General features: G+C 40.9%; 1 protein-coding gene across 6 annotated transcripts in view; it reads right to left on the bottom strand.

Annotated features, from left to right (window-relative positions):
* Window positions 1-2,165: 2,165 nt before the first annotated feature.
* The window catches only part of ACTN1 (actinin alpha 1), a 91,773-nt gene continuing 67,431 nt past the window's right edge, over window positions 2,166-26,507 (bottom strand). For 2 of the 6 annotated variants that reach the window (XM_075613291.1, XM_075613288.1), the window contains exons 11-22: window positions 22,510-22,657; window positions 19,556-19,706; window positions 16,094-16,202; window positions 15,393-15,533; window positions 14,254-14,436; window positions 13,780-13,914; window positions 12,575-12,754; window positions 11,938-12,084; window positions 9,535-9,615; window positions 8,873-8,938; window positions 7,194-7,352; window positions 2,166-3,047 (exon numbers count right to left, since the gene is read on the bottom strand). In XM_075613291.1, coding sequence (XP_075469406.1) covers window positions 2,889-3,047; window positions 7,194-7,352; window positions 8,873-8,938; window positions 9,535-9,615; window positions 11,938-12,084; window positions 12,575-12,754; window positions 13,780-13,914; window positions 14,254-14,436; window positions 15,393-15,533; window positions 16,094-16,202; window positions 19,556-19,706; window positions 22,510-22,657 — 1,659 coding nt within the window. In that variant the 3' untranslated portion in view covers window positions 2,166-2,888. The remainder of the gene's footprint in view (window positions 3,048-7,193; window positions 7,353-8,872; window positions 8,939-9,534; window positions 9,616-11,937; window positions 12,085-12,574; window positions 12,755-13,779; window positions 13,915-14,253; window positions 14,437-15,392; window positions 15,534-16,093; window positions 16,203-19,555; window positions 19,707-22,509; window positions 22,658-26,507) is intronic. The other 4 variants (XM_075613292.1, XM_075613289.1, XM_075613293.1 and 1 more) reach the window with 2 other exon arrangements.

Raw genomic sequence — 26,507 nt, 5'->3', positions numbered from 1 at the left:
TACAGTTTTGGATTACTCACCACAACTGTGTCCAGGTACAACTACTGCACTTCATATAGTGGGTACAGTTTGTCAAGTGCAATACTGTATACATTTAGATTGCAAGGGACTCTGGATTCTCATTAGATCAGTATTAATATTATGCAGTGATGTTAGAGCTGCGACATGCTATTCATGGCTTTTATAGATAGATGTGTACAAAAAATACTAAATGGCGCTCAAACACTCAATCAAAGTGCAACAGTGCAGTAACAGTGATAATACAAAGTAATAATAAAACAATATACCCGTGCACTAAAATAAGAACAAAGACACTCAAACCCTTCACGGACTAGTTCCCAAGTCCACACTCAAAGCAAAAAACGAAACATCAGGGGAGCGTCAGTAGCTGAAAGAAAATAAATAAACTACCATAGTGCATAACGTTACAATTAAACATTGAGAAGGTAGAACTCCATAAGGAATATGCTAGATCATGGATGATAGCACATATCAGTCATAAACCAGGAGCAAAAATAGGGAGGTAAAAGACCCAGTAGAGAGACACAGAGCCGAGATATAAAAATGCCAAAAACACTTTATCCGACAGTAGTAAAAATCAAGGCTTACAGGATACCAGATGATATAAGGCGTTGGTTAAGAGTGATCTTGATGCCGAGTCGCGACCTCGGGAAACCCCCTCAAGCAACCGCCTCCTTCACTGGCTCCGTCCTTGCTGCTAGTCCACGCCGACACGTCACTTCCGGTTTGCACTTGTGTGGCTGGCGTCACCGGAGCTGCTGCTGTAGACTGTAGCTTGTCTCCCTCTAGGATCTTACGTTGAGGGTTACGCTCAATGTAAGATTCTAGAGGGAGACAAGCTACAGTCTACAGCAGCAGCTCCGGTGACGCCAGCCACACAAGTGCAAACCGGAAGTGACGTGTCGGCGTGGACTAGCAGCAAGGACGGAGCCAGTGAAGGAGGCGGTTGCTTGAGGGGGTTTCCCGAGGTCGCGACTCGGCATCAAGATCACTCTTAACCAACGCCTTATATCATCTGGTATCCTGTAAGCCTTGATTTTTACTACTGTCGGATAAAGTGTTTTTGGCATTTTTATATCTCGGCTCTGTCTCTCTCTACTGGGTCTTTTACCTCCCTATTTTTGCTCCTGGTTTATGACTGATATGTGCTATCATCCATGATCTAGCATATTCCTTATGGAGTTCTACCTTCTCAATGTTTAATTGTAACGTTATGCACTATGGTAGTTTATTTATTTTCTTTCAGATACTGACGCTCCCTTGATATTTCGTTTTTTATAGATAGATGGCTACCACAGACTCATTGCTCTATCTGGGAGTATCCAATAAGAACTTCATTGTAGCAAAAAGAACACACAATACATTGCACGTCTATCTGAATAGCATTTATACATATACACGGACAAGGTTTCTTCCTGTATTTTAATGTTTACCTTACAATACACACTTTATAATAATAATAAGCAAGTGTAGACCTATATTATCTTATATTATTAAATGTTAAGTTTTAACAGCCTTGGTGTGCACCACTAATGTGCTTCTTTGTGTAGGGTGATTTGGTTACCAGTCACTCTTTTTTTGATACATCAAATCAACCCAAGCACATAGGTAGCACCCGTTGCCAACCTAGGCAACCCCATTAACTCATTTACTTCATTTCTGGTGACCGTTGTGTTCTATATGTGTATGGATATTTATATCCCTGTATTATGCACTGGTGCACCATGAGTGCGTGCTAATTAGGGACTTAGGTGACCTTGGTTACCGTCTTGTTTGCTTTTCAATAATTTTTCCCTATGCACCTGGTGCTTGTATTTACTTTATATGTTTAGGAATTGAGCGATCTCACTTGTTGTGTATATGTCTTTTCTCTACTGTATAATGAATTCTACCGTGATAATATTGGGTGATCTATCCTCAAACAGGCATTATTCTCCAAACTGACAATATTTCTTAGCCACGTCTTATACTCACCATAAGGGTGCCTTTGACTAACCTAAAAGGGCCCCCTCCCCACAGGAAAACAAATGTGATTTTAGTATACTCTTAATTCAACCTTTGGCATTACACAAAAAAACCTTATTACAATACAACGAATTATATACATAGAATCATTTCGGAACCAATAAACAGATGCTAAAATGTAAACAAGAAAGTCTTTAATATGGTTTGTGATAAGCAATAATCAAATAACAAATTATTTAAGCTTCATGTATCAAAACCAACGACAATCCCAGCAACATTAAAATACGTTTGTGCACTGGTAACATAAGATAACATAAGATAACATATTGCATTCTTTATTTTAAATTAAATATTGAAAAAGATAGAATGCGTTTTTTCTTTGGGGAAACATGGACAATTGGTTAAGAATATTTTCTTTCCATATACTACACAAGCTTGAAACTTGTGAATGTGCCGGACACTTTATTCTAAAAACAAGAAGAAAAAAAGAATGTGCAACAATGAATACATAATAAACAGTTGTTGCTTTTTAAAATGTGGCAGCCAAAGAACAAACTCAAGGAGCTGAAAAGTAACAGTGTATTATGCCCAAATACTGATTCATTTTACGTTGGTAAAATTGTTTTAATCTATTTCTTAGAATAAAATATGTATCTTTTAAATGTATTTTTGTAGAAAATATTTGAGCAAACTGTTTTCAGGGCAATCTCTTACTTGAACACATATCTGGTCCATTTACCCTTTCAGTGCTAGAAGGACAACGTTCTTAGCACTGGAGAGGTGAGGATTTATCATCTGATGAGCTGAGAGAAACTCAAAAAGGCGTGAAAGCTGGGACCATATTGCATACAGGAAAGGTGCATAATGAGCATTGCAGTGATGTCTAGGAGAGTAATGAAGGGTTAAAGGTCACTTTCCCCATAGAGTGCAGTTGAGAAAGACATGTAATCCAGAGCTCCCGGCACTGCATCATGTCCAATGTATGGTGCCATCCTGGCAATGCAATACTCTGCTTGATTAGGAGGGAGCTCCCGACGCAGTTCATCTGCTGTGATGTAATTCTGCAGAAAAAATATAAAATACAGAAAAAACAAACTCAAACAAAACAAAACATACAGTATTTTATAAGGCAACAACCCCAAACACAGACTGATCTTCCTTCTTACAGACATGGGCAAAACACACTGTTTCCACATGCATTAAACAAAGACGGAGATCATATTTTGGATAACACTTTTAAAGAACTACAATTGTATTTAGTCTGCTCAATGTCCCTGCTTACTGCAAAATCACAGAAAATATTTACCAAGGTGCAATAGTAATAATAACGAAGTGTCATTAAAACTGAACTGAAAGGTGTATGATGCAATTGCAAAAAGGCATTAAGCCCCTTGGCGGTGGCTGAAAACAAACCCAGGTGTAAGTGTTTAGTTTACCCCGCTTCGTTGTTTCATGTTACTCAAATGTAATTACTTAAGATGGGTCAGAAATGTGGGCTTGCCGTGTGTATATACTCAGGACCTGTAAAAGGCAGCTCTGTACTAACCTTCAGGAAAAATAACTTTTATGGCGCTTGGACATATATTGCAGGAAACAAATGCTCAGTGAAATCAAACCGTCCCAGAGAATATCCTTTGAAAGTCAGCTCTGCAATTGGGAATTCCTCAATGCTTACTGCAGTGCCGTCATGGCAATTAGAGATGGGAAAAAGCGAGGGGTCAAATGGAGAGGCCGTCCGACGCCCGCGACCGGAGAGGTCGTCCGACGCACGCGACCGGAGAGGCAGATCAGCCGATTCAGTGCATCCTCAACACTACTGACAAACCAGCTGGGAACCCGCCACACAACGAGACTTCCATGTACGAGGCGCATGTCCTAGCTACTTCTAGTAAGTAGATTTCCAAATTTAAACATTGACGGAACAAGAGCATTGAGCCAACAATAATTGATTTTTGAAAAATATTTTGTCTGTTCACATGCACCTGTTTTTATATGGATTTTTTATGCAGAGTATTATTAAATATGAGGGGCTGGCACAGAAAAGAAGGCAGGAGAGGAGACAGGAGGAGCCGATGGCTGGTGAGGCTGCGGCGAGAGATCGGGAAGCAGGGACAGGTGGCCATCTGGTCCCGGCGCCCCGCAGTAGTGCCACCGGGTAGCGCAAACTTGTCTCTCTCCCCCGCATATATACCGGCAGATCTGTACCCTCGCGGGAAGGGGGAGACCCAGCAGTATCCTCCCCAGCTAGTGTAAGCAGCCACCTGCAGACCGAGAGGAATCAGGACCATCTAGAGTGTCACCACAATTCAAGATGGCTGCCGAAAGCTGCTGATACGGGACAGAGAAACATAGTGAGTACCACACAGTCACTGAAGTTAAAGGGAAGCAGTCTAGGGCGGACAGGTCCCTCACCCACACAGCTCCAAACCAAATACATCAGTACAGTAAATATCTGCAGTCTAATGTCTGTCTCCCACTGAAGAGTATGTATTCCCCCTAAAAAAAACAAAAAAAACGAACAAGTGGCTCAAGGGCGCATAAACAGCACGCCAGGTTCTGAAATACCCTGGGTATCATTCTAAACCTATGAAAGTAACCCGGCTCTGACTTGCCCCCTATAAACAAACCATATCACACGCAAGTCCCATTCACCATGGCCTCGAAAGAGGTTAGAACCATCAAAAGGAAAAAAAACCACAGTGAGTTTTGTGAATATTTTCACAAGGTCGACCAACACCGCAACAGTCAGAACGGGGAGAGGATCCCCCTGTGGACCGTTCAAACTCTGAACCAGCGGTAGAGATAGATAAATCCTCCTTTGTGGAAAGATTTTCAATCTTCTTTAATAAAATGTAATCTCTGGTGCAAACAGCAGTGAAGGATCTAAAGGAGGAAATATCCTCCCTTGGGGACCGCTCAATCTCCTTGGAAGTCAAAGTCGAGGCCACAATCACCCGGCAATCTCTAATGGACGGCGAGCTCAGGGAGTTGAAGTCCCAGCTCCTAGATATTAAAGACAGACAGGAGGCTGCGGAAAATAGAGACCACCGCAATAATGTCCGGATTCGGGGGATCCCGGAAGCTGAATCAGATTGAGGGGTTCATGGACAAATGGCTAAAATCAGCCCTCCCAAATTTTACAGAAGTATCTCTTACCCTGGACAGATGTAAGAACCTTAAGAATGAGACCCCAATCTGGAAACAGACCAAGGAATGTGGTGTTGAGATTTCACTACTTTCAAACAAAAGAAACCTTCAATTCAGTGACAAGAGGCTCCAGGAACCTCAAGTTCCAAAATATATCCCTCCAGGTATACACGGACCTGGCGCTCTCCACACTCGCCAAAAGAAGAAATCTCAGAGAGGTGATGGACAAACTAAGAGACCGCAAAATTAAATACAGATGGACATTCCCCTTTGGTCTTGCGGTAATTAAAAATGGAAGACCCCAGATACTCAGGAACCCGGACGATAGCGAAGCCTTCCTCGACCATCTAGGCCTGGGTCCCCGTACCCATCTCAGGAGGTGGGGGCTCACCAATCTTAGATTCATCCCGGTCAACATTTTCCTTGGGAAGATCTTCCCACCCAGACCCTACGGCAAAAAAAATCACCAGACACTGGGACCAAACGCCAAGCTGAGTAGCAGGTCTAGATCCCGGTACGGGGTCTGTCCCCCCCAGCAGGTAGCACTCCGAGACTTTAAGACTCATGCCCACCAATGTTTTTGAACTCTAGATCGGCCTCCACCGTTTCTAAACCCAGAGCGGAATAAGGCAGAACGCCCAAAGTCAGGGGTTGGGGGGTCTCCTAAACTAGAGAACCTTGAAGGTCTAGCATAAGAAATAATCTGTTAAAGGACTATATGCCGAAGTGTCAATCTAAGTCTCCAAGTCTTAAATAACCTGAGGTTGTACCCAAAGATTTGGGGTGCTGAGAGTGAACACAAAAGTATTTTAAGTTGTTATATTATGCCATGTTTACCGGCCCAAAGTTAATACGAGTTTACTAAAGGTTTACTAGCGTAGTCTATGCCCACGATATGACTTTAGTTTAATCTTATCCTTGCAATAAGCTCAAGACCCAAAGTAGCTCAGGAAAAGGATCTCGAGCAGCCTGGTCGACTGGGTCCTGGCCACTGCCCCCAACCATGTCTGTGTCCCCAATGTGTGTCCCTAATGACACAGTTGCCCTTGTTAATTTTTTTTTTATTCTCCTTCACCCTAGATTTTTTCCCCCAAGGGCAGGTGAGTGTTAGGAATGTCTCATGTGTGACACATCCAGGCTCACTCTTTTTTTTTTTTACCAGTTTCACCCCACCCCACCCTTGTTTTTGTTTTCCCCCCCTTACCCCCGGTCCCTGAACAGCCGCTAGGCAACGAGTACAATAAATTGTACAAAACAAATATGGATAGGCTCCCTGAGCCTATAGCCCCCTATGACTAAGTATGTGTATCTGCTAGGAACTGACCGGTACTCTCCTTCACTCCCATATAACTCATCGATCACAAACCCATACAAGGATCTAGCTCCCCTAGAGACGGCTCCCACCACAGATTTAGAAACTGCCCCAAAACATTCACGTACACCAAGTTTATGCTAGATAACGTATTATGACCTGTCAACCTATCACTGTGCGGTTCCCCCCTCCCCCTTCCCTGTTTCTTTTATGTATCCATCCCGCCTCCCCCAATACCCACTCTCTAACGTTTTATTTCTGTATGTCTATGCTTGAAAAATCAATAAAAATGTAAGTCAGGAATTTTTTTTTCTGATTATATGTTTGGTCTCACATGAGGATACTTACCTCCAATGTATCAGCAGCAATATCAAGTACTGATTAGCAAGGGTAATGCACTATTGTGGCACTCGTCTCCAAATGCATATATCCATGACCGCACTGCAGTAAGCATTGAGTAATTCTTAATTGCAGAGCTGACTTTCAAAGGAGACTCACCTGGGACGGTTTGATTTCACGGAGCATTTGTTTCATGCAATATATGTCCAAGGGCCATAAAATGTCCCTTTTCTCAAGTTTCCTATATCTGGTTTCCCAAGAAAACCAGCCAGACTTTTTAGGCAGTATATGGACTGAAGTCGAATTGGACTAATTCCATTGCATAACTTTCTGTATTAAACTTGCAGATATGTGCACACATCAATCACGGGCACCACATTACACTCATTTTCACCCGTTCTGCACTAACCTTATCACCAGCGAGGATCTTGAAAGAAGCCATGACTTGGTCAGCTGTATCAGTGTCTGCAGTCTCACGGGACATAAAGTCAATGAAGGCTTGAAATGTTACCACGCCTAGTCTGTTGGGGTCAACAACGCTCATAATACGAGCAAACTCTGCTTCACCCTAGACCAAAACATTCAGAAACAAATCATCCACTGTGGGCAAGTGCTGTGAAAATACAAAGCCCAGGTTAAAAGTGGCAATAATATTATGCCGGTTCCCAAATTTCTTGTGAATTGGTTCTTATGCAACAGCTGTTTTGCCATTATACAATTACACTGTGTGCTGTGCTAGTTACATAGAACAAAGTACTGTATGCGTAATATGAATATTTTACAATAAGGCTGCTTTAAAGTCTGCACTACAACCAAGATAGAAATAAAACAATGGGTAATGTTATTTATAGTAATATTTATAATTTAATTCATAATAAACATAGGTTGTAAGCTCTGCAGGGCCGGGCTGCCTTTGTTTTGTGTTGTCATTAACCTGTTGCACTTATTCCCACTGTTTGTCGTTTATTTACCTTGTATTGTAATTGTGTAAAGCGCTGCGTACATTGTTAGCGCTATATAAATACAATTATACATACATAATATTCTAGTTAATTCATACAAAAACAGATTATATCCCAAAACACATTCCCCTCATTTTTGAGCAAGTTGCAAACTAAATTGAGCCTGTATCCTTTTGTGTCAATATTTATAATAAAAACATTGCTTTTCTATTTTAAATCAAACGTTCCCCATTGGCTGGGGGTCATTTACAAAACTCCAATTAGAGTCATCAGTGCTTGATCAAGGTCATGACGGTTAATGTCGATTCGAGTTCCAATACCCCTCATCGGAGCTTTGCCAATCACTGCGCATCTGTATTGCCGTATGAATAAAATGGAGCAGTGCCTACAAAGTACTTATTTTTCAAATTATTCACCATCCTACAAAAACAAAAATTCTGTGCCAACTGTGTTTTCCATATACAAGGTGTTGCTTTGCAGTAATGTTGCACAAAATAAAATAAGCAAATTGCTACCTTTCCTTAAGAATATTTCCTTCAAGACATTCACAACACTGTAAAATGTAATTTTTTTTTAACAATAACCTGGATTACATCTAAACAGGAAAATTGATCCCCGACACAAATAAATGCAATAAGAGTAATATAGCACACATTATACATAAATGCACACACTATATTATAAACACACTATACTGATGGTGGTGTAAAGCATTCCAGTGTACTCTGGGGAAGAATCTTACGTAATAACCCTAATCCTCCAACCCTCACCCTCCAATCGTAATCCCCTATCCTCCAATACTCCAACCCTAAATCATGTTCTATAGAAAAGTAAACACGTCACAAATGAATTCTCTCCCTAAGGCCGCCAGTCACCAAAGCGTGATGCTGGATATCTAGCCCAACCTTGAATGGCAGTTACCGCCAGATCAGCCGTGATATTATGTAGCACGCTTTTATAAATCCTGGCTTACGTAAAACAAAATATATAGTGTTAAACCAGTAATCCTAAATGTAACCATAAACTTTGCAACTATTCTCTTACATTAACATTTCAACCCTGATCAGCTGTGGCTGCACTCTCATGGCATCATAGAAAGCTAGGATAGAAGCTGATTTTACGTTACCATATTGTAACCCATGGAGATAAGACAGGCGCGGAAATCATCACTATCCATCATACCAGTCTTCTTCTGCAGGATTTCGCAGGGATGGAAAGAGTGGGACACACAGGCGCAAAGAAATTCAGAAACAGGACAGAAAGCAGAAGAATTTGCCACAAATACAATGGCATGAAAGAAAGATTAGCACGATTTAGTATCGTTGAGGAGGTTAGTATAAAATGAACACACAAGAGGAGTAGTAATTAATTATATAGATTGTGTGTGTTATATTGATAAATTATAAATAAATATATATATATATATAATATAATGAGGGAAGTGTTAAATAGATAAAATTAATTGTGAATGGGCATAAAAAGTGGTTGGCAGTGAGCAATATCACAGAAAAAGGAAAATAAAATATGATTAAGAATTAGTGATGGAGTAGAAGAATGGAGAAATAAATACAAAAGTGTAAATAATGCAATGAAATGTAAGAATTGAAGCCATTGAAGTGGAAAATGAAAACAGCACAAATAGAATGATAAGAAATTGGAGAAAAAAAAAGGTTATTTTTTATACTCTACAGATAAACACACAGAAATGTTCCCTTTCTGGGGGTTAAAAATACCCACAATAGTGTTCAGTACCTGAAGGTCAAATATACACACAATAGTGTTCAATACCTGGGAGTCGTTTCCAATATCGTAACCCAAGCTGATGAGGCAGGATTTGAACTCTTCTGGGCCAAGCGTGCCGGAATGGTCCTAGTTAATGTGTGATATGTCAGGCATCCAGGACATGCAGTGCCAGGGATGGGTGATCGGGGGAAAGCAGCCAGTCACATTGTGAATGGTAGACCATGCAGAGAAAATAAAGCCGGAAAGGAACATGCAGATAACCAAGAGGGGAAAAAGAAGTAAAAATTAATATTGTGGATAGAATGCATTCGATAGTAGTTGCTTTAAATGCTTTACTGCAAGTTGCATGGGGACTTGCAAAGCATTTCCATGTGATCTAGAACATGTGCACTATCAGGAAATGTGGGCTGGGAAATTGAATGAAAAGGTGCGAGTGAGGGACACCAGAAGTTCAGCCATATGGCATTTTAATGCAAAAAGAAAGCGCTCTCTGTGATACCCTGCGTAAGCTTTCATAAAAGGAAAAGGTGGCATCATACAGCATGGGTACAAGTTTCCCGCACAAGTTCTATGTTACATTTCCACTGTTGGGTAGATAATAAACCCAAGCTCCTATTTTAATGTATCTAAAGTATATCTTAATGAAAGAACACATCATTTAATTTATTAAAACATATCCTCTGCCCGAAACCCACACAAAAAAATAAGTTCAGAGTAGTGTGATACATTGATGCTAAAAAAGGAGCATGGTAACATAGTCTCTAAGCACCAATTATATAGCAAGGAGGTCACTAAGCCCCAATAGTGTCTACCTTTAGTACTAGCTGGTATAATCTGCACCCAGCAATAGGTTGCCGATAAATAAAGCCACATTTTCAGGTTTTGCAATCCCATACTATTACAACTGCATCGAATATCCAATTGGCTTCTAACACTGCGATCCCACATAAAAACGGAACTCAAAAGCACCCCAGTGTCAACTGGATGAGAATCTACAATCATACAATAGCAGTACTTGAGCAGTGTTTTTCAAACCTTTTTTTCTTGTAACCCAGTGTAAGAAACATATTGTTGCCCGTCACCCCAATGAAACAATGATGACCCAAGTTTTCATAAAAACAAGATAAAAAAATAACAGTTACTAGCTTGAATCTTGTAACTTGAAAAAATAACTACTGTATACACTGACGTTATTTGAAAAATAATAATAGCAGGAGATATCGGTTCAATAAATGTATAAAATGTATCAAATAAATAAAAAACAAATTAGGTTAAGCTTAATTACTTCATGTGACGGGTGTGCCTGGCTGTTCTTCATGATCTCGTTCCAGTCTGATAGTGCTACACTCATATCAGGGGCACTGGTAAGTCTGTTCCTTTCCTTCGTTTTTAACGGTGCCAGATTAGAAAATCCCAGTTAAAATATGTAGATTGTTGTGAACGGCAGCAACAACGAAAACAGCAATCCTACTTTGCAGAAGATAGATTGTGGGTGCACTGATCAAGAATGATGACAAACTTAATGACTTGTGGTGGATTTTTCAGTGTGTTGTCACAAGTGAGTTGCAGCAGGTTAGTTTCATGCTCAGGCATTGAGCAATTCCACAATTTCAAACCGCTCTGTCAGGAAGTAGTGACTAAAACTGTCAGACAGAGCAGCAAAATGCAACTGTAGGGCACATTTTATTTAATCCACTTTGTCTTCATTGGTGCGGTTCTCCTCAAGTGTTGCAACAGTGTTGGAAGCAAGTAGTAGCTTGAGCGATTACTTAAGTCGTGTTTGCCACAATACTAAGGATTTTTGGAATGCTTGGATCTATTCCCAATGTTGAAATAAATCACTGTCCTTTCCTTGATATTCCAATTCAGTTCTCTGAGAACTGTGAAAATATATACTAGATATGCCAACTTCATTATCCAACTCATCAAGGGTGTACAAACTAAGGGTTAACACCCCGGTCTGTGAAAACCATTGAACGTTGGTGTGATACAGTAATTACGCATGATTAGCTCCCATTTCTGATGAAAACATTTAAAAAAAAACAAAACAAAGCCATTCAGTGAGCTTCCTTCAATAAAATACATTTTCGCTACTTCCTTCAGTACTGCCATAAGGTCAAAGGGGATACTCTTGGATGCCAAAGCTTAACGGTGAATGAAACAGTGATTCCAAACAGCTCCCTTCCAAATTCCAGCACCACGCAGCACCCACCACCCACCACCCACCCTGCAGCCGCCAGGTAAGTACTTGTCCTAGCTCTCCCTCCCACCTGAGGCCCTGCTAGGGGCGGCACAGTGAATAACTTCTCACGACCCAGTAATGGGTTGGGACCCCGAGTTTGAAAAACACTGCTTTAGAGAACTGCATCTATGATCACATTTGCGATAGACAAACTATATTCTTTTATTTGAGTTTCACCGTGAAAGTGGTAAATGCTACATGCTTACCCTGTCGAAATGGTTAAAGGAGTTTCTGAATTCATTCATTTGCTCTTGAGTGATGCCTTTTGCATCTCGAGTGAGAATCTGGTTCTCCACTTCATTAATGGTTCTGGCAATGGTGGTAAGAAGCTGCTCCCAGCCCACACGGATGTGCTGAAATAAGAGAGCCACATGTTGCCAATTTCATTACGACTTCAGAACATTAATTGTTATTTCTTTCTGCTTAATGCAGAAAGACCCTTATAAATGATAAAGGTTGACGCAGTTCAAGAGATATAAAAAATATATATCAAAGACACAGAAAGACCTCTAACCGATTAAGTTACTCAACACATCCAACCTTGGATTTTCACGTATGTTACTCAACACCAATATGCCCCATCCGTCTCGCTAATGCCATACAGCGTGCTAAATTCTTTGTATCTTAATATTTAAGATGTAGTTGTATGTGAGCCTTTGGGACCATGTCTGTTCTTTTTTTGGAAACATCTGAAGGAGTCTCAAAAGAGTTACTGTGCAATATGTCAAATATCACAACTTATTTTGAAAATAATGTACCCCTCCAAGCAAAAACAAGGATGACCTGAAGGAGTGGAGGAGAATAAAGCTAACAAACATTATTCTAAATCCATGAGCAACTTACCTCCATGGTGTAATTGGTGTGCTTGTTGTCGAAGATAAGTGCCTCCTGAATTTGCTGGTGGTCGCCCTCTAATTGGTCAATCTTTGGTTTGTAATTAACGATGCTTTTCTCATACTGCCGCAAGTGGGTAAGCTGGTCCTCCAGAGTCCCATGCAACTCTATAGAAATTCGGCCGATCTCCTGCAGAAAAGGACCACAGGGAAACTCACAATTACAGGGAACGTCAGAGCATGACGACATTATGTATATTTCAGGGCTTATTCTATATCCACTGAAGCGGCAGCACCCAACCGGTTTTCGGCTGAAATTCCCCATTGACGTCAATGGGAAATGTTATCTTAAAACGGCCCAAGTCGATGGCTTTAGCGTATATAGAATATATTCTCTGGTGATGGTGATGCTGTGTGTGTAGATGAGCATGACTTGGAGGAGTTTGGACCCTGCTAGCTATCCGTAGGAGCATCAGCGTGTGACATCACCAGCTGCAACTTGGGAGTCGCACCAGCCGGCACTACCACAGAACTGCATTAGTCCAGTGAATTTATTCAGCCAAGCATTCTTTCCGCATTTATTCAGCCAAGCATTCTTTCCGCGTACACTGGAGTAATACATTTAATTTACGGTCTACACTATGTGTGTTGCGTTTGCCTGCTCTTCTGTTTTGTAGACCCGCGCGCGTCTGCGAGAAATATATATATTTATTTGTATCTTTTCCACACACTTGTGCCTTTTAACACCATGTGAGATCAGGATACATATTGATACTTCTCATGGACAGTAAAGATTTTGGAAAACCACAAGTCTGCCTATCTTAAAATTGCGGGATTAGCCGACACCTTTTTGAGTAAAGAAAAAGACACTTCTACTCTATGAGAAAGACTTTCCTTGAGAAATGTCATGGTCTCATGGACTAAAACATGGGAATGCAATGAATACAAATAATTTGATCACTGGTTTCTTGCTCTTCATGCATCTGCAATGTCCACATTAGTGGTGGATGTGATCAGTTTAGCACTTTAGTACCTTTCAGACATTTGAAAAAGCATACAAATGCTCTAAAACGTTGTTTAACCCCATCAGTGCTCTGCAATACGTGGCAGGCTTCACCGGCACTTAACGGGTTAAAGCGTTGAAGTTCGTCACAAACGTCATACAAATTCCTTATTTTTATCTACACTTCCGTTTAAAGAGTCCCTTGTCTGTACCTGCATCTTGGTTTGTATCCATGGTCCAATTACATTGGCTTGTGCGGCAAACTGTTTTCGCAGCCGCTCATTCTGCTGCTGCCGTGCATGTTCCTCCATCAGGGCCTGATCCCTGCGGGGAACCAGCTGTCTGACCTGAGTACAATACATTGGTAGAAATAAATGGTAGTGCCGCCCTTACCCTTCCCAATAATTTACTGCCAGACTCCTTCTAACTCTATAGAAAAAGGCTGACAAATTGAAAAATAAGTATATTTATTGGAACTACATTGCCTTTGTATTGCTATTGTTTACTTGATATGATGTGTATTTAAAAGTATACAATTGTACACTATGTGAATGCATAGAGGCAGTTTATATTTTCTACCTGACCTTGAATTTAATAAAGCTCTCGCTCCCAACCTAGATTACATCCTAAAAATCAACTTGGCCCAAAATGTATGGGACACGGTGGATGATGAAAACAAAACTCACATGGTCCCACTTGCTATTGATTTCTTGAGGTGCAATTGTGGTGTAGGGGTTTGATCCAGCCATATTGACGTGATAGGTCTGCACAATCTTAGAAACCTCATTATGGATTCCCAGGATTGCTTGTCGCTCCTTGTCAGCATCTTGCAATGTAGCCTTGAATTGCTCATGTGCTGTGGTCAGTCCCTGGAAATAAGCAATGTTGCCATTAACTTTCTACCCACCACACTTTTAACAGACAGTACAGGCAGTCCTCGTTTTACAACGCTTCGCTTTACAACGAATGGCTTATCCAACGCTATGCAATGCATACCTATATTCATTTTTACAACGCCAAAATGGCTTATCCAACGCTCTTACGACGCTTTGCAACATTGTGTATGTGTGTATATATATACACATTCACATAAACAACATTGCAAAGCGTCGTAAGAGCGTATATATATAATATTATATTATATAATATTATATTAGACTATATAAAATATTATTTATTATGTTATATTATATATATAATACAGTATATACACTATATAATGTATGTGTGTGCTGCATATCTTATTGCCTGCATAAAATATTTGGTGTATTTTAGTGTTAAAAATGCCTTCAGGAACGGAACCTTTCATTTAAACAGTGTTCCTGTGGGAAAACGTGTTTCGCTTTACAACGTTTCGCTTTACAACGCCATTTTGAGTAACGCATTGTGTCGGTTAACCGAGGACTGCCTGTATATAAGTTACATTGAGCAACAGCATCAACAATCAGAGGATTTTGTTGGCTGGAATACACACTTAAAAGTATGATTAGGCCGAGATTATAGTAGGCGCGCAAGGCGTCACGCGCGCGATCTGTGAACCGAGATCGCCCGCGACAGCGAGGCGTAGCCGTGATGTCACGAGGCTGGTTTGCACTCATTGGCTGAAACGCTCACGTGACCCGGCCGTTACGCGACAAAACCTAATTTTTCTGTCTCGAAATGTTGCTGCGCGGTCGCTCTTCATAGCGCGCGCTCACTATGGCCGCCCCTATAGAGCTGCTGCACTATGTTCACCCCGCGCGCACTAAAACCGGGGCCTTCGGAAGCACTTAGTGAAGGATTGGGTGTATAATAGAGCATACAGTAATGGATGAATAGGTAATACCTGTATCTCCTCAATGGTATGAACAATAAAGGTGTCCTGCAGATCCTCCATGGCGCCTTCCATCCAGTTGTTAAAGGGCGCGGACCTCTTGGCAAACTCTAAATACAGCTGATCAATCGTTTCCAGCAGCTTCTCAGTTCTCTAAGTAATCACAAGTGACAAGGGAGTTGGGGGAGCTGGGTAGGCAACAAATCTACAATGGCTATTTGTGAGCAGATACTGCAAATATTATACAATGTGTAACTGTATACTTTGGTGGAAAAGCATTTCCTAAGCACTTTACAGAAAGTTCATATACATATATAAACATGTTCCACAGATTTATTTTTCAACAAACAGGATTACACATAGCGCAATTAAGGCAGAAATACAGAATGTCATTTGAATCATTAGAGCAAGACAATATATGTAATATTTCATATGCAGCAATAGATTATCAGTTTTAGGAAAAAGGAAAAACATACGAGTAGAAGGACTCAATTACACACTTAGAAGTAGAACTACAGAGGAGCCGGAGAAGAAACGGATCTTAAACCGTTCAGACACAAAGAATCAGAGGTGAGAGAGTACAGATGTACTGAAGGTAGAAGTTTGTATATATATGTTAAACCATTTTACAACGGAGATGTACACAAATGACCATGGTGACGTGTGCTGCAGTACCTGGGACCAAGAAGAGATTAACCAGTGTTTCTTCCTACCTCTAAATCCTCCCTGCGTTTCTGGGTGAGAGCCCCCAGATGATCCCATTGATCGCAGATTCTCTGGCACCTGGCATTAACACTCGGAGAGTCATAGTAATCCAGCTCACTAGGTGAGAACACAGTAACATTAGGTCAGTAAGGGAAAGCACATAAATGTAGCTGCACATGACAAGTCTAAAGGGCCCACAAACACAGGGCATGTACCTAGCACAGCACGGACAATCACAAGCAAACAGAGAACCTTGTTGGGTGGAGTATGAGGATAGTGGGTGCTCCAATAGTTCCGGAATGCAATATAGAATGTCAGTGAATAAAACATACGAGTAGAACTCTTGCATGGAGTGGGTATAGGGATGTGTGAGTATCCCGTGTAGAATAATACAACTCTCCTGAAGGAAACATTCAAAAAAGATAAAAATGCTGTAACCTCATTGGAGAAAAACATTAAAAAAACACTGGAAATAATGTCAAAAACGTGCAATAAATCCAGAATTGTTTTCTTCTTGAAATGAATCTTACCCACTCCTAGAGCCTCAATGAGTATATTTGTGGCGGGGACCTACACCTCCTTTGGGTGTTGTTTATTCAATACATTTTTCATTTTTCTATCTCCTGGCTCAATGGGCAGTGCGCTGCTATCTCCTTTTTCTGTTGCAACCTTGTTGGATGGTCTATTAACTTTTCCATGCAGACATTTTTTATCCAACACCACAAGCCTAGGAATGCTTCAGGCAAGGAACATGATGCTGCCTGTGTAATCATTGCATGCCGATCTGTGGATTGTGTGCTTTGACTATTAAGGATTAGCGCTGTGTCCCAATAGTTACACTGCAGATTTTTGTATTTGGGAGCCCTTTGGCCGGTAAAGTACCCGCCTTAAAAGAAAGTAAATACAAAGCTCATTAGGACTTTGTATTGATGAAACATCCCTGCCTTGACCTTGAAGTCTCTTAACTCCCAATCCACTTCTGTTCACTTTGAGGCCTTTTCAGGTGCCACGTGATTCGCTGCTGGTCAGGAGCTAACTGGCAAGAGCAAGGCACAGTAAAGAGCAGGGGGAAGAGCAGTGAATAAGCGCTAATGCTATATTATAAATCTGTGACAATAAAAGTGACAGAGGTGAATACAGTACACTTTAAACTTAAAGTAGGGGCTGCCTAAGGGAATAATGGTGTACACAAACCAATAAAGACAAAGAATACAAAAAAACGGCGCCTCCAATGAATAAATAAATGAATCCAACCAATGGCGTAGTCCAATGTGGTTAGCAGGCAGTCCTGAGTGGAGTCTTCAAAGAAGCCTCACAGAAAGACACACAAACATATAGGACAAAAACAAAAAAAGAGACAAAAGAAAAAAAAATCATAGTGTAACTCAAATAACAAAACAGAAAAATCTAAAAAATAAATAGAATAAAAAAATCACTGAAAAGATGGGCAAAAAGATAAATTACCAATTTAATGCAATTAACTAAAATATAACAATAAACAAAATGTTCATTGGGCTAGAGACGCTTTTAAAGCTGAATCATCCGGTAGGGGTAAAATTAAAAACCTACTTACAGCAAAGCTGATTTAAAATGACCTTTGGAACAACAGTCCTGGAAGTCAGACTGGAGCCTCTGCAGGAGATGGAACCGCACGAACTCAGAAGATCCACACTGCCAGGATGATCGCCACTGCCAACACACAGACCCTCAAGGTAGGTGAAGGTTTCACAAGGAGGAACCAGAACTCCACGCCGCTCGGGGAGACGACACCGTGCACACAGACCCTCAGGTCGTGTGATGTGCCGGTGACGTCACAAGGCGGCGCGAGGGCAGGGGGAGCGCCCAGACAGGCAGCAGAGCTCGGGAAGCTAGAAGGCAGGTCTGACAGGAACAGCGTGCAGCCAGGGGTGGATATGAACATAATAAATCAATCAAGTTAATCTTAACAGTAATGGGGGAAAAAAAACACAAACTAAAAAATGCAAACATATAAAGTTTTTAGTTATCTCCTAATGGTCTAAACATCGATTTTGATCTCTCAGCTTTTTTGGTTAAATAATTCACAATCATATATTTTGATTAGGATGTTTTTTATTAAAACATGTATTCCTTTTGGCTGTTTGTTTGGTACTGGCAGTGTCAATGGGTCGATTTGTCCATTTATAGACCTAATATGCTCAGAGTTCCTGTTATCACATTTATCACTGTACACTGTGTCTTTAAGATAAGATTTGGTAAGCCCTGTTGGGCCTTTTAGAGTCTCAATTTCTTTGTTTACTATGTTCTGTTTCAGTTTCTCTGTATTACTTTATATGTTTGCATTTTTTAGTTTGTGTTTTTTTCCCCATCACTGTTAAGATTGACTTGATTGATTTATTATGTTCATGCCATTATTCCAGCTATTGGTCTCAATTAGCGTTATGGTATATATACGCCTACATGCTTTCATTCCCATCATGCCCCTGACGAAGTGATTTAGCGTCACGAAATGCGTAGGGTGGTTCTCTCCTTGGCTACTGACATTAATCATCCACCCCTGGCTGCACGCTGTTCCTGTCAGACCTGCCTTCTAGCTTCCCGAGCTCTGCTGCCTGTCTGAGCGCTCCCCCTGCCCTTGCGCCGCCTTGTGACGTCACCGGCACATCACGCGACCTGAGGGTCTGTGTGCACGGTGTCGTGTCTCTCCGAGCGGCGTGGAGTTCTGGTTCCTCCTTGTGAAACCATCACCTACCTTGAGGGTCTGTGTGTTGGCAGTGGCGATCATCCTGGCAGTGTGGATCTTCTGAGTTCGTGCGGTTCCATCTCCTGCAGAGGCTCCAGTCTGACTTCCAGGACTGTTGTTCCAAAGGTAATTTTAAATCAGCTTTGCTGTAAGTAGGTTTTTAATTTTACCCCTACCGGATGATTCAGCTTTAATAGCGTCTCTAGCCCAATGAACATTTGTTTATTGTTATATTTTAGTTAATTGCATTAAATTTGTAATTTATCTTTTTGCCCATCTTTTCAGTGATTTTTTTACTCTATTTTTTATTAAGATTTTTCTGTTTTGTTATTTGAGTTACACTATGATTTTTTTCTTTTGTCTCTTTTTTTGTCCTATATGTTTGTGTCTTTCTGTGAGGCTTCTTTGAAGACTCCACTCAGGACTGCTTGCTACCCACATTGGACTACGCCATTGGTTGGATGCATTTATTTATTCATTGGAGGCACCGTTTTTTTGTATTCCCAGTAAAGAGCAGAATACCCTTAAAGATATTCAATACCCTTTTTCTATTTTTCTCCACGGATCTTATATTTTCACACAATCATTAAGAAAATCTTGAAAATTATACAATTCTGGAATATTACAACATTACAAAAGAACAGTTAAGTGCAGAGAACATGCGATTAACCGAAACGCTGTTTTCAAAACAGAAAAACAAATATTGCACCTTTAAAATGAGTAGTATGAAATATGAACCCATACATACTTTAGCTCTTGTGCTATAGCCGCTATCTGCTCCACACGGTCCTGATGAGCAGCCAGATCACTCTCAAAGGCCTCATGTTTCTTTAGCAGAGCTTTGATTTCAGAGAGAGAAGCCGTTTCATATTCTTTCTGCAGCAGCATATTTTCTTTCCCTGCAGAGCAAAGCCAGAAATAATTGGAAAATAAAGTGATACCGTATCACACATTTACTAAAGGATTACAGCGAGACTTGGACACCGCTTCCATAATGGGGAGGTTGCAAAATGATTTGCCCCTACAACAGTGAACAGGGTGAAATTGCAAGGTACATTCAGGTTTAAATCACAGCTGAAAGTGTTTGAATTTTGCTAGAGCTTTTATAAAACGTGTCACTATAAAGCCATGTAAATGTTAAACGTTGTGTGCAGCATGGCACCCAAGGGTTTAACACGGTGTTTTTCAACCAGGGTTCCCAGGGAATTCCTAAAGGGTTCCCTGCAATTTCCTGGTCATTTGAAAATGGTATAAAATACAGAAGAATTTACAATGCATCTGATCACAGAGTTGCTATTACAGATGGCTGGGGGTTCCTCAGAATTTCACTTAGGGTTCCTTAACCAAAAAAAGGTTGGAAACCACTGGTTTAACACATTTCCTAAGTTTACTTTTATCCTGCTTCTCGCGGACAATGAGGGTCTGTGTCATAAAAAACGTTAACGTTTCATTTGCAGACCAGGTAATAAAATAAGAAAATGCATTTTGTATTCTCAGGGACCAATGGACTACTGTATAATTGCTCCTGATAAAATGACATTGAGGGTGGCAGGTACCCAAATGTGTTATTGTTTTCTGGACAGGCGAGCTTCAAATCCCTCATGTAAATCCCTTAAAACCAGAGACCCAGGGGCTGCTGAATGGACACGGTTTTACCATTATAGCTTAACATGAATGAAAATAATGAATGGTCTGTACAACTCTTAGTGAAGTCATTTATAAATCTGAACTGCAAATGTATTCAGTTGTTATAATGTAAGAATGAGTAGAATTAAAACAATGACCAATAGCAGAAAATAGATTTAATCCTCAACATTACAAAAAGGGTCTATTACATGTAATGTGTATGTGCTCAGGGGGCTCCCGTGAGAATGATGATGTGGGTATCATCTGTTAACTACTGGGAGACAATTAAGTATTTTATGCTCCCTGACAAAATTGGAAATTCTAGAGTCCCTGTTGAAGGGAAAGTGACACATGACTGTCCAGACAAGCTCCTGCAGGCCTGTCAAGGGATCTAGGAGCTCTCTTACATTTTGATTTAATTTAATTTTTTTAGTATAAAGATTCAAGTTTAAGAATGTATGTATGTCTTTATGTATATAGCGTCATTAATGTACATAGCGCTTCACGGCAGTAATACACACGAGAATCATATAAATAACAAAGAATACAAAAACATGGGAATAAATGCTTCAGACATAAAAGTAACATTTAGGAAAAGGAGTCCCTGCTCCGAAGAGCTTACAATTGAATTGAATCAGATTTTGAGACTAAACGGGGGGCACAGTGTGTGTGGGCATCACATTCTCTGCCACCGGACTTTTGCTGGTAAAGTATGTTTTCTGATACTACCTTTTTATTTTATAAACGGCCTGTCATTTGGTAGTCTTTTTTTCTGCACCAGCAGTGCAATGCCTTACGTTGCATTACATTTAAAATGTAATAAGCTCTAATTGAACCTATTACCTTTGAAGGAATTACTGCCATTTTCTGACATGTTTTGCTTGATTGAGTTTTTGTTATTTGTATATTCTTCTGGGGCCACTGGTACTCCCAGGGTGCAGGTCTTTAAATGAATCCTGCTGGTGGTAGTGTAATTGGGGTTTGATATGTGGCTCTTTTGTGGAACTCTGCTGGGTTATGAAGAAGACATCTGGGCAGTTACAATGCAGACAATTAAAAGCAGAAACAATGTTTTCATTAAAGATGAGAAAATGGGGTGCAAGTGTGGACAAGGTCGGCATATGAGCTTGTGAGGAACCCTGAAAAACCAAGTACCACAACACTTGCAGGCATCAACCAAAACAATTGTTGCGTTCCCGCAAACTTTATTTTCAGCCGCACCAGTCAGAAGAGGCTTTTTATTTTGATATAAATTTCTGATACTGGAATCTCGAAGTCAAACATCACATAACTAATATTTTCTACCACTGGATTGCCGGTTCTGCTGGAAAAGCACATATTTGTGCTCCTCCCTTTTATCTTCACGGGCTGTTTTTAAAAGTAGACAGGAAAAACGACAGGTACAGTATGTGTACTTTCAGAAGCAGAAGGGCATTGAAGGGTTTCGAGCCTAATTCCTGCAAATAAATGATATTACATTACCTGTTACTTTATCCTTAGATTTCGTTAACATTTTGGAGGCAAAGTTTGAATACTTAAATTTTTTTTTAAGGTTTCTACATTTACCTCTATGTCTTTTCACTTGAGCGGTCTAGCGTTTCATTTCGCTACATTGTGGATTTATGTTCGAGAAAAACTATTCAAAAAGGTTTTAGCAAACAAACAGGAAGCAACATACACATCTGTACGGGTCAGACACCGGCAATCAGCGCTGGTATCAAACTATTACATTTGACAATAAAATCAGGTAAAATAAAGAATGAAGACTACTTTTGTATAAAAATGTGCACAGACCGTTTACAATGACATTACCATCAGTCCAAGTCTCGTGGACAGACCGTTTACAAAGACATTACCATCAGTCCAGGTCTCGTGGACAGACCGTTTACAATGACATTACCATCAGTCCAAGTCTCGTGGACAGACCGTTTACAATGACATTACCATCAGTCCAGGTCTCGTGGACAGACCGTTTACAATGACATTACCATCAGTCCAGGTCTCGTGGACAGACCGTTTACAATGACATTACCATCAGTCCAGGTCTCGTGGACAGACCGTTTACAATGACATTACCATCAGTCCAGGACTCGTGGATAGAAGCTTTCTGACGAAACTTCTCAGCCAAATGGTCCAATCTTTCCAGTCTACGGATCTCGTTCAATAGCCACTCTTCATAGCCCTTCTCCGCTTGCTCCAAGCCTCCCCACGCATTGTTTATATTCTGAATAGGGGAAAGAAGAAGAAAAGTATCAATCCTACCGCTGTAGCGCAATGTTTTTTTTATTGTTTTATAACCATATATTTTTGCGCATACTTTGGCAGGTACGTGATCTACATTGAAGAGCTCACACTCATTTCTAAGACACTCTGCCAAAATTATTTGCACAACATGTCTCCAAGGTAGTGTTTGGACCACCAAGCCATTCCTTCCCTGTTTAGTTTATTCAACAGAAAGCGCATATTATTTCAAAGGGGGTTTGAAAACCTAAAACCCAATAATTTGTTACCAATTCAAACAGAGACTGTTCTCACTAAAGTAGCCAATGATCTACATGAAGCAAAATCCCATTGTCATTTTTCCCTACTAAACCTGCTCGATCTCTCTGCTGCCTTCAGTACTGTCTGTCTATTACCCTCTTCTCCAACATATCCTAAACTCCCATGGTATCCACAACAACGCTCTATCCTGATTCTCATTATACCTCTCCCATAGCACATTTTCGGTCTCTGTTGCCAACAGGTCATCGTCTTCTATTGTTCTGTTGGTGTACCTCGGTTCTGTTCTGAGACTTCTCCTTTTCTCTCTCTACACACTATCATAGTTACAAAGTATATGAGGTTGAAAAAAGACATTGTCCATCATTTTATAAAAAGTGATAGAATCAGAGCAATGTGCTCTGATTCTATCACTTTTTATTAAATTAATGTGCTACTGTATAGAGCATGCGCTTCTTTAGTTTGTTTTTGTTATCTGGAATTGTTTATATTTATTCTCAATTATTGCACACACAATACACATTCTTTTTTTATTTTTTCATTTGCACTGATACACTATTTCAAAGAATATTCTTTATATAATACAATTAATTAAGAATACGTTTCATTCACTTAATTCCCTCACTAACTGAAACATTTTCACATACACAGTGAGCACACACACACACACACACACACACACACAGGAAGTGCACTCGATCCAGCGTTGACTCCCATGTGTGTCACATCTAGTCCTCGTTTCTCACAATCCTCGTGGTTTTTTTATTTTCCATGTGCTTCCTGGAATGTTTTCTCCCTCTCTAACAAGGTCCTAACTGTGCATGAACTCTTCTTTCTGAAGAAACTCGACTCACCAATAGGACTGCTACAGAACCTGCATTCTTCTTTGGTGGCCTTTCCTTCTCTCATACTCCATGCCCACACAGTTGTGGTGAGGGGAGTAGGATTTCTTCTCACCATATTGTCATTTCCAGGCACAGTCTGTTCCTTCTTCTGTTTTTTCCCATGCTTTGTTTCATGCTATCACTTGTACTACGTATTGCTGTCATTTATTGTCCGCTTTCCACTACCTCCACTTTCCCCTCCGACTTCGAATCCTGACTGTCCTCCTTTCTCACCTCTGACTATCCAACCCTTCTCCTACAAGTCTTAATCATATCATATTGATAACTGATCTGTCGCCTGCGCTTCCCGTTCTCTTACTTCCTCATGGCCTTCATGAGTAGTCTTCTTCCAACACCCATACTGATGGGCACTTATTTGACACTAAAAATTGTTCTCTTGCTGAGTTCTCTCTCTTGCACAATTTGACGATCGCCAACCTTCTTTGCGGTCTCCAACTCCACTTCTGCTATACCTTCTGTCTCCCCTCACCCTTGCAGAGACTTGCAATCCATAGATCATCAAGCTTTGCAATGTTTAATTTCTCAAGTCTCTTGTCCAATTGCCAATGACCCCCAACAATCTGGTCACCACATACAACTCTATCTTTTCCATCAGCTTGGACCAGAATGATCCCATTCTTCTACAATACTCTCGCCACTCACTTCTCCCCTAACTCTTGCCGAAATCCTCCACTTAAATTTCTCCACTCAGCACTTTTTCTATCAAAGCAAATTTATTTCTCTTTACTTTTCAACATTCACAGGTCTAAACGACAATGTATTTAGTATTTAACTCTCTTCGCAAACCTTCTCTCATCCCCAAACTCTCTTGAAACTTTTGAGAACTACTACAAAAGACCAGGTGGACTATAAGACAAGAGATCCCCTCTCTACACCTATTTTTCTCAATCCCTTAATCTACTCTAGGTGTTTTCTCCCTTGTAACAGATGAGAAAGTATATTGGTTATTTATTCTTCTCCTCTCCCTCTACTACCTGCCAGCTTAATCCCATGCCTTCCCTTCTCCTCCGACCACCCGATCCCACTCTGTTCCCTGCACGGTCACATTTTTCAATTCTTCCCTCTCAACTGAAGACCTCCATATTGCTTAATTACTTCTCATTCTACTCAACCTGTCTGCAACCTTTTATTACTATTTGCCACCCACTTCTTCACACTCTCCACTGTCTTGGAGTTCGGGACAAAACCATTGCTCTGCTTTCTTCCTACCTTTTCTCATTGTTTTACTATATCTATTGTTAACTCATCTGCTTCTGCTGATCTGTTGATGTACCTCAAGGCTAGGTTCTGGGACCTCTCCTCTTTTCTCTCTATCCAGTTTTCCTTGGCGACCTTATAGTCCGGGCCTGCACAATTTTTAAAGTTAAATGGGCCAAACTGCTCCAAGGAAAGCACAATCGGGCCGCACTTTAATTAAAAGTACCCCCCCACCCCTTTGCGACTCTAATCTCTCCCCCCCCACTCTCCCCTCACAACTCTTACCGGTGGCGGGGTCCGGCGGTGTGTTGGTCCGGCGATCTCCATCTTCTCCCCTAAAAATTCTACTGTTTCCCCTGCAGGTTCTGAAAAAAATGGCCATGTGGTGTCAAGTAACGGCCATTTTTTCAGGACCTGCAGGGGAAACAGTAGAATTTTTAGGGGAGAAGACGGAGATCGCCGCATCAGCCACCAGACCCCGCCACCGGAACCCGCCGCCGCATGTTGTGCAGGCCTGCGTTAGACTTAAGGTATCACCTGCATGTAGATGACACCCAACTGTACTTATCCACACCGATCCTCACAGCTGCAGTACAATCGCAGGTCCCCAACTGGCTCACAGCAACCTTATTCTGGATGGCAGCTTGTCATATAAAACTCAATGCAAAACTGGCAATGTCAAACTGAGCTGCTCATAATCCCACCTGAATCAACCTCTATTGAGCCATTTTCCAGTCATTAACACTATTTTAAACCTGGTTGTGTTATATTTTACTTTTTATTTTCCCCCCATGTTATTGCTAAATCTTGCTGCTTCTTTCTTTGTATCATTGCTAACATACAACAGTTTTACGGTTTCTCTACTACTAAAATATTAATGCATGCCCTCATTCTCTCCAGTCTTGACTACTGCAACCTTCTGCTTACTGGCCTCCCCGCCTCCGCTTCTTACCCTTCAAATTTATTCAAAATGCTGCTGCATAGATAACTCCACTCTCCTCTCTACTTTCCTCCTCTTGAAAACGTTCTGCTGGCTCTCTATTAAACTCTGCATTTAATATAATTTTTCACTTCTGTTTCGAAGCTCTCCACTCCACCTTTAATCTCTCGCTATGCCTTTCATCTCTGTACGTTCTCTGCTCAAGCCCGTCTCTCGGACTCTCGCTGCGCCGTGTCACTACAGTGCTCTTCCTCCTACAACCCTTCGCACACGCTGTAACCCACCTCCAGAACTCCTTCCCTCTCAACATCCGCCAAGCATTAACACCCCCCAACTTCAAAACCCATCTGAAACACGCCAGTTCGACGAAGCATTTAAATAGTCCTGGATGACCACTAGTCCCGAAAATACAATATGCTCCAATTCACCCTCTAACCAATGCACTCAAATGTACTCCTGCTCTGTTTGTTAGTCTCCCAAATGCCAACATTATTGTAAGCTTTTCGTGACACGGACTCCTGTCTCCCAATATT

The sequence above is a fragment of the Ascaphus truei genome, chromosome 9, assembly GCF_040206685.1.
Source record: "Ascaphus truei isolate aAscTru1 chromosome 9, aAscTru1.hap1, whole genome shotgun sequence".
In the NCBI taxonomy this organism is placed as follows: Eukaryota; Metazoa; Chordata; class Amphibia; order Anura; family Ascaphidae; genus Ascaphus; species Ascaphus truei.
The sequence above is the reverse complement of the archived record's forward strand: the minus strand, read 5'-3'. Positions and strand labels throughout refer to the sequence as shown.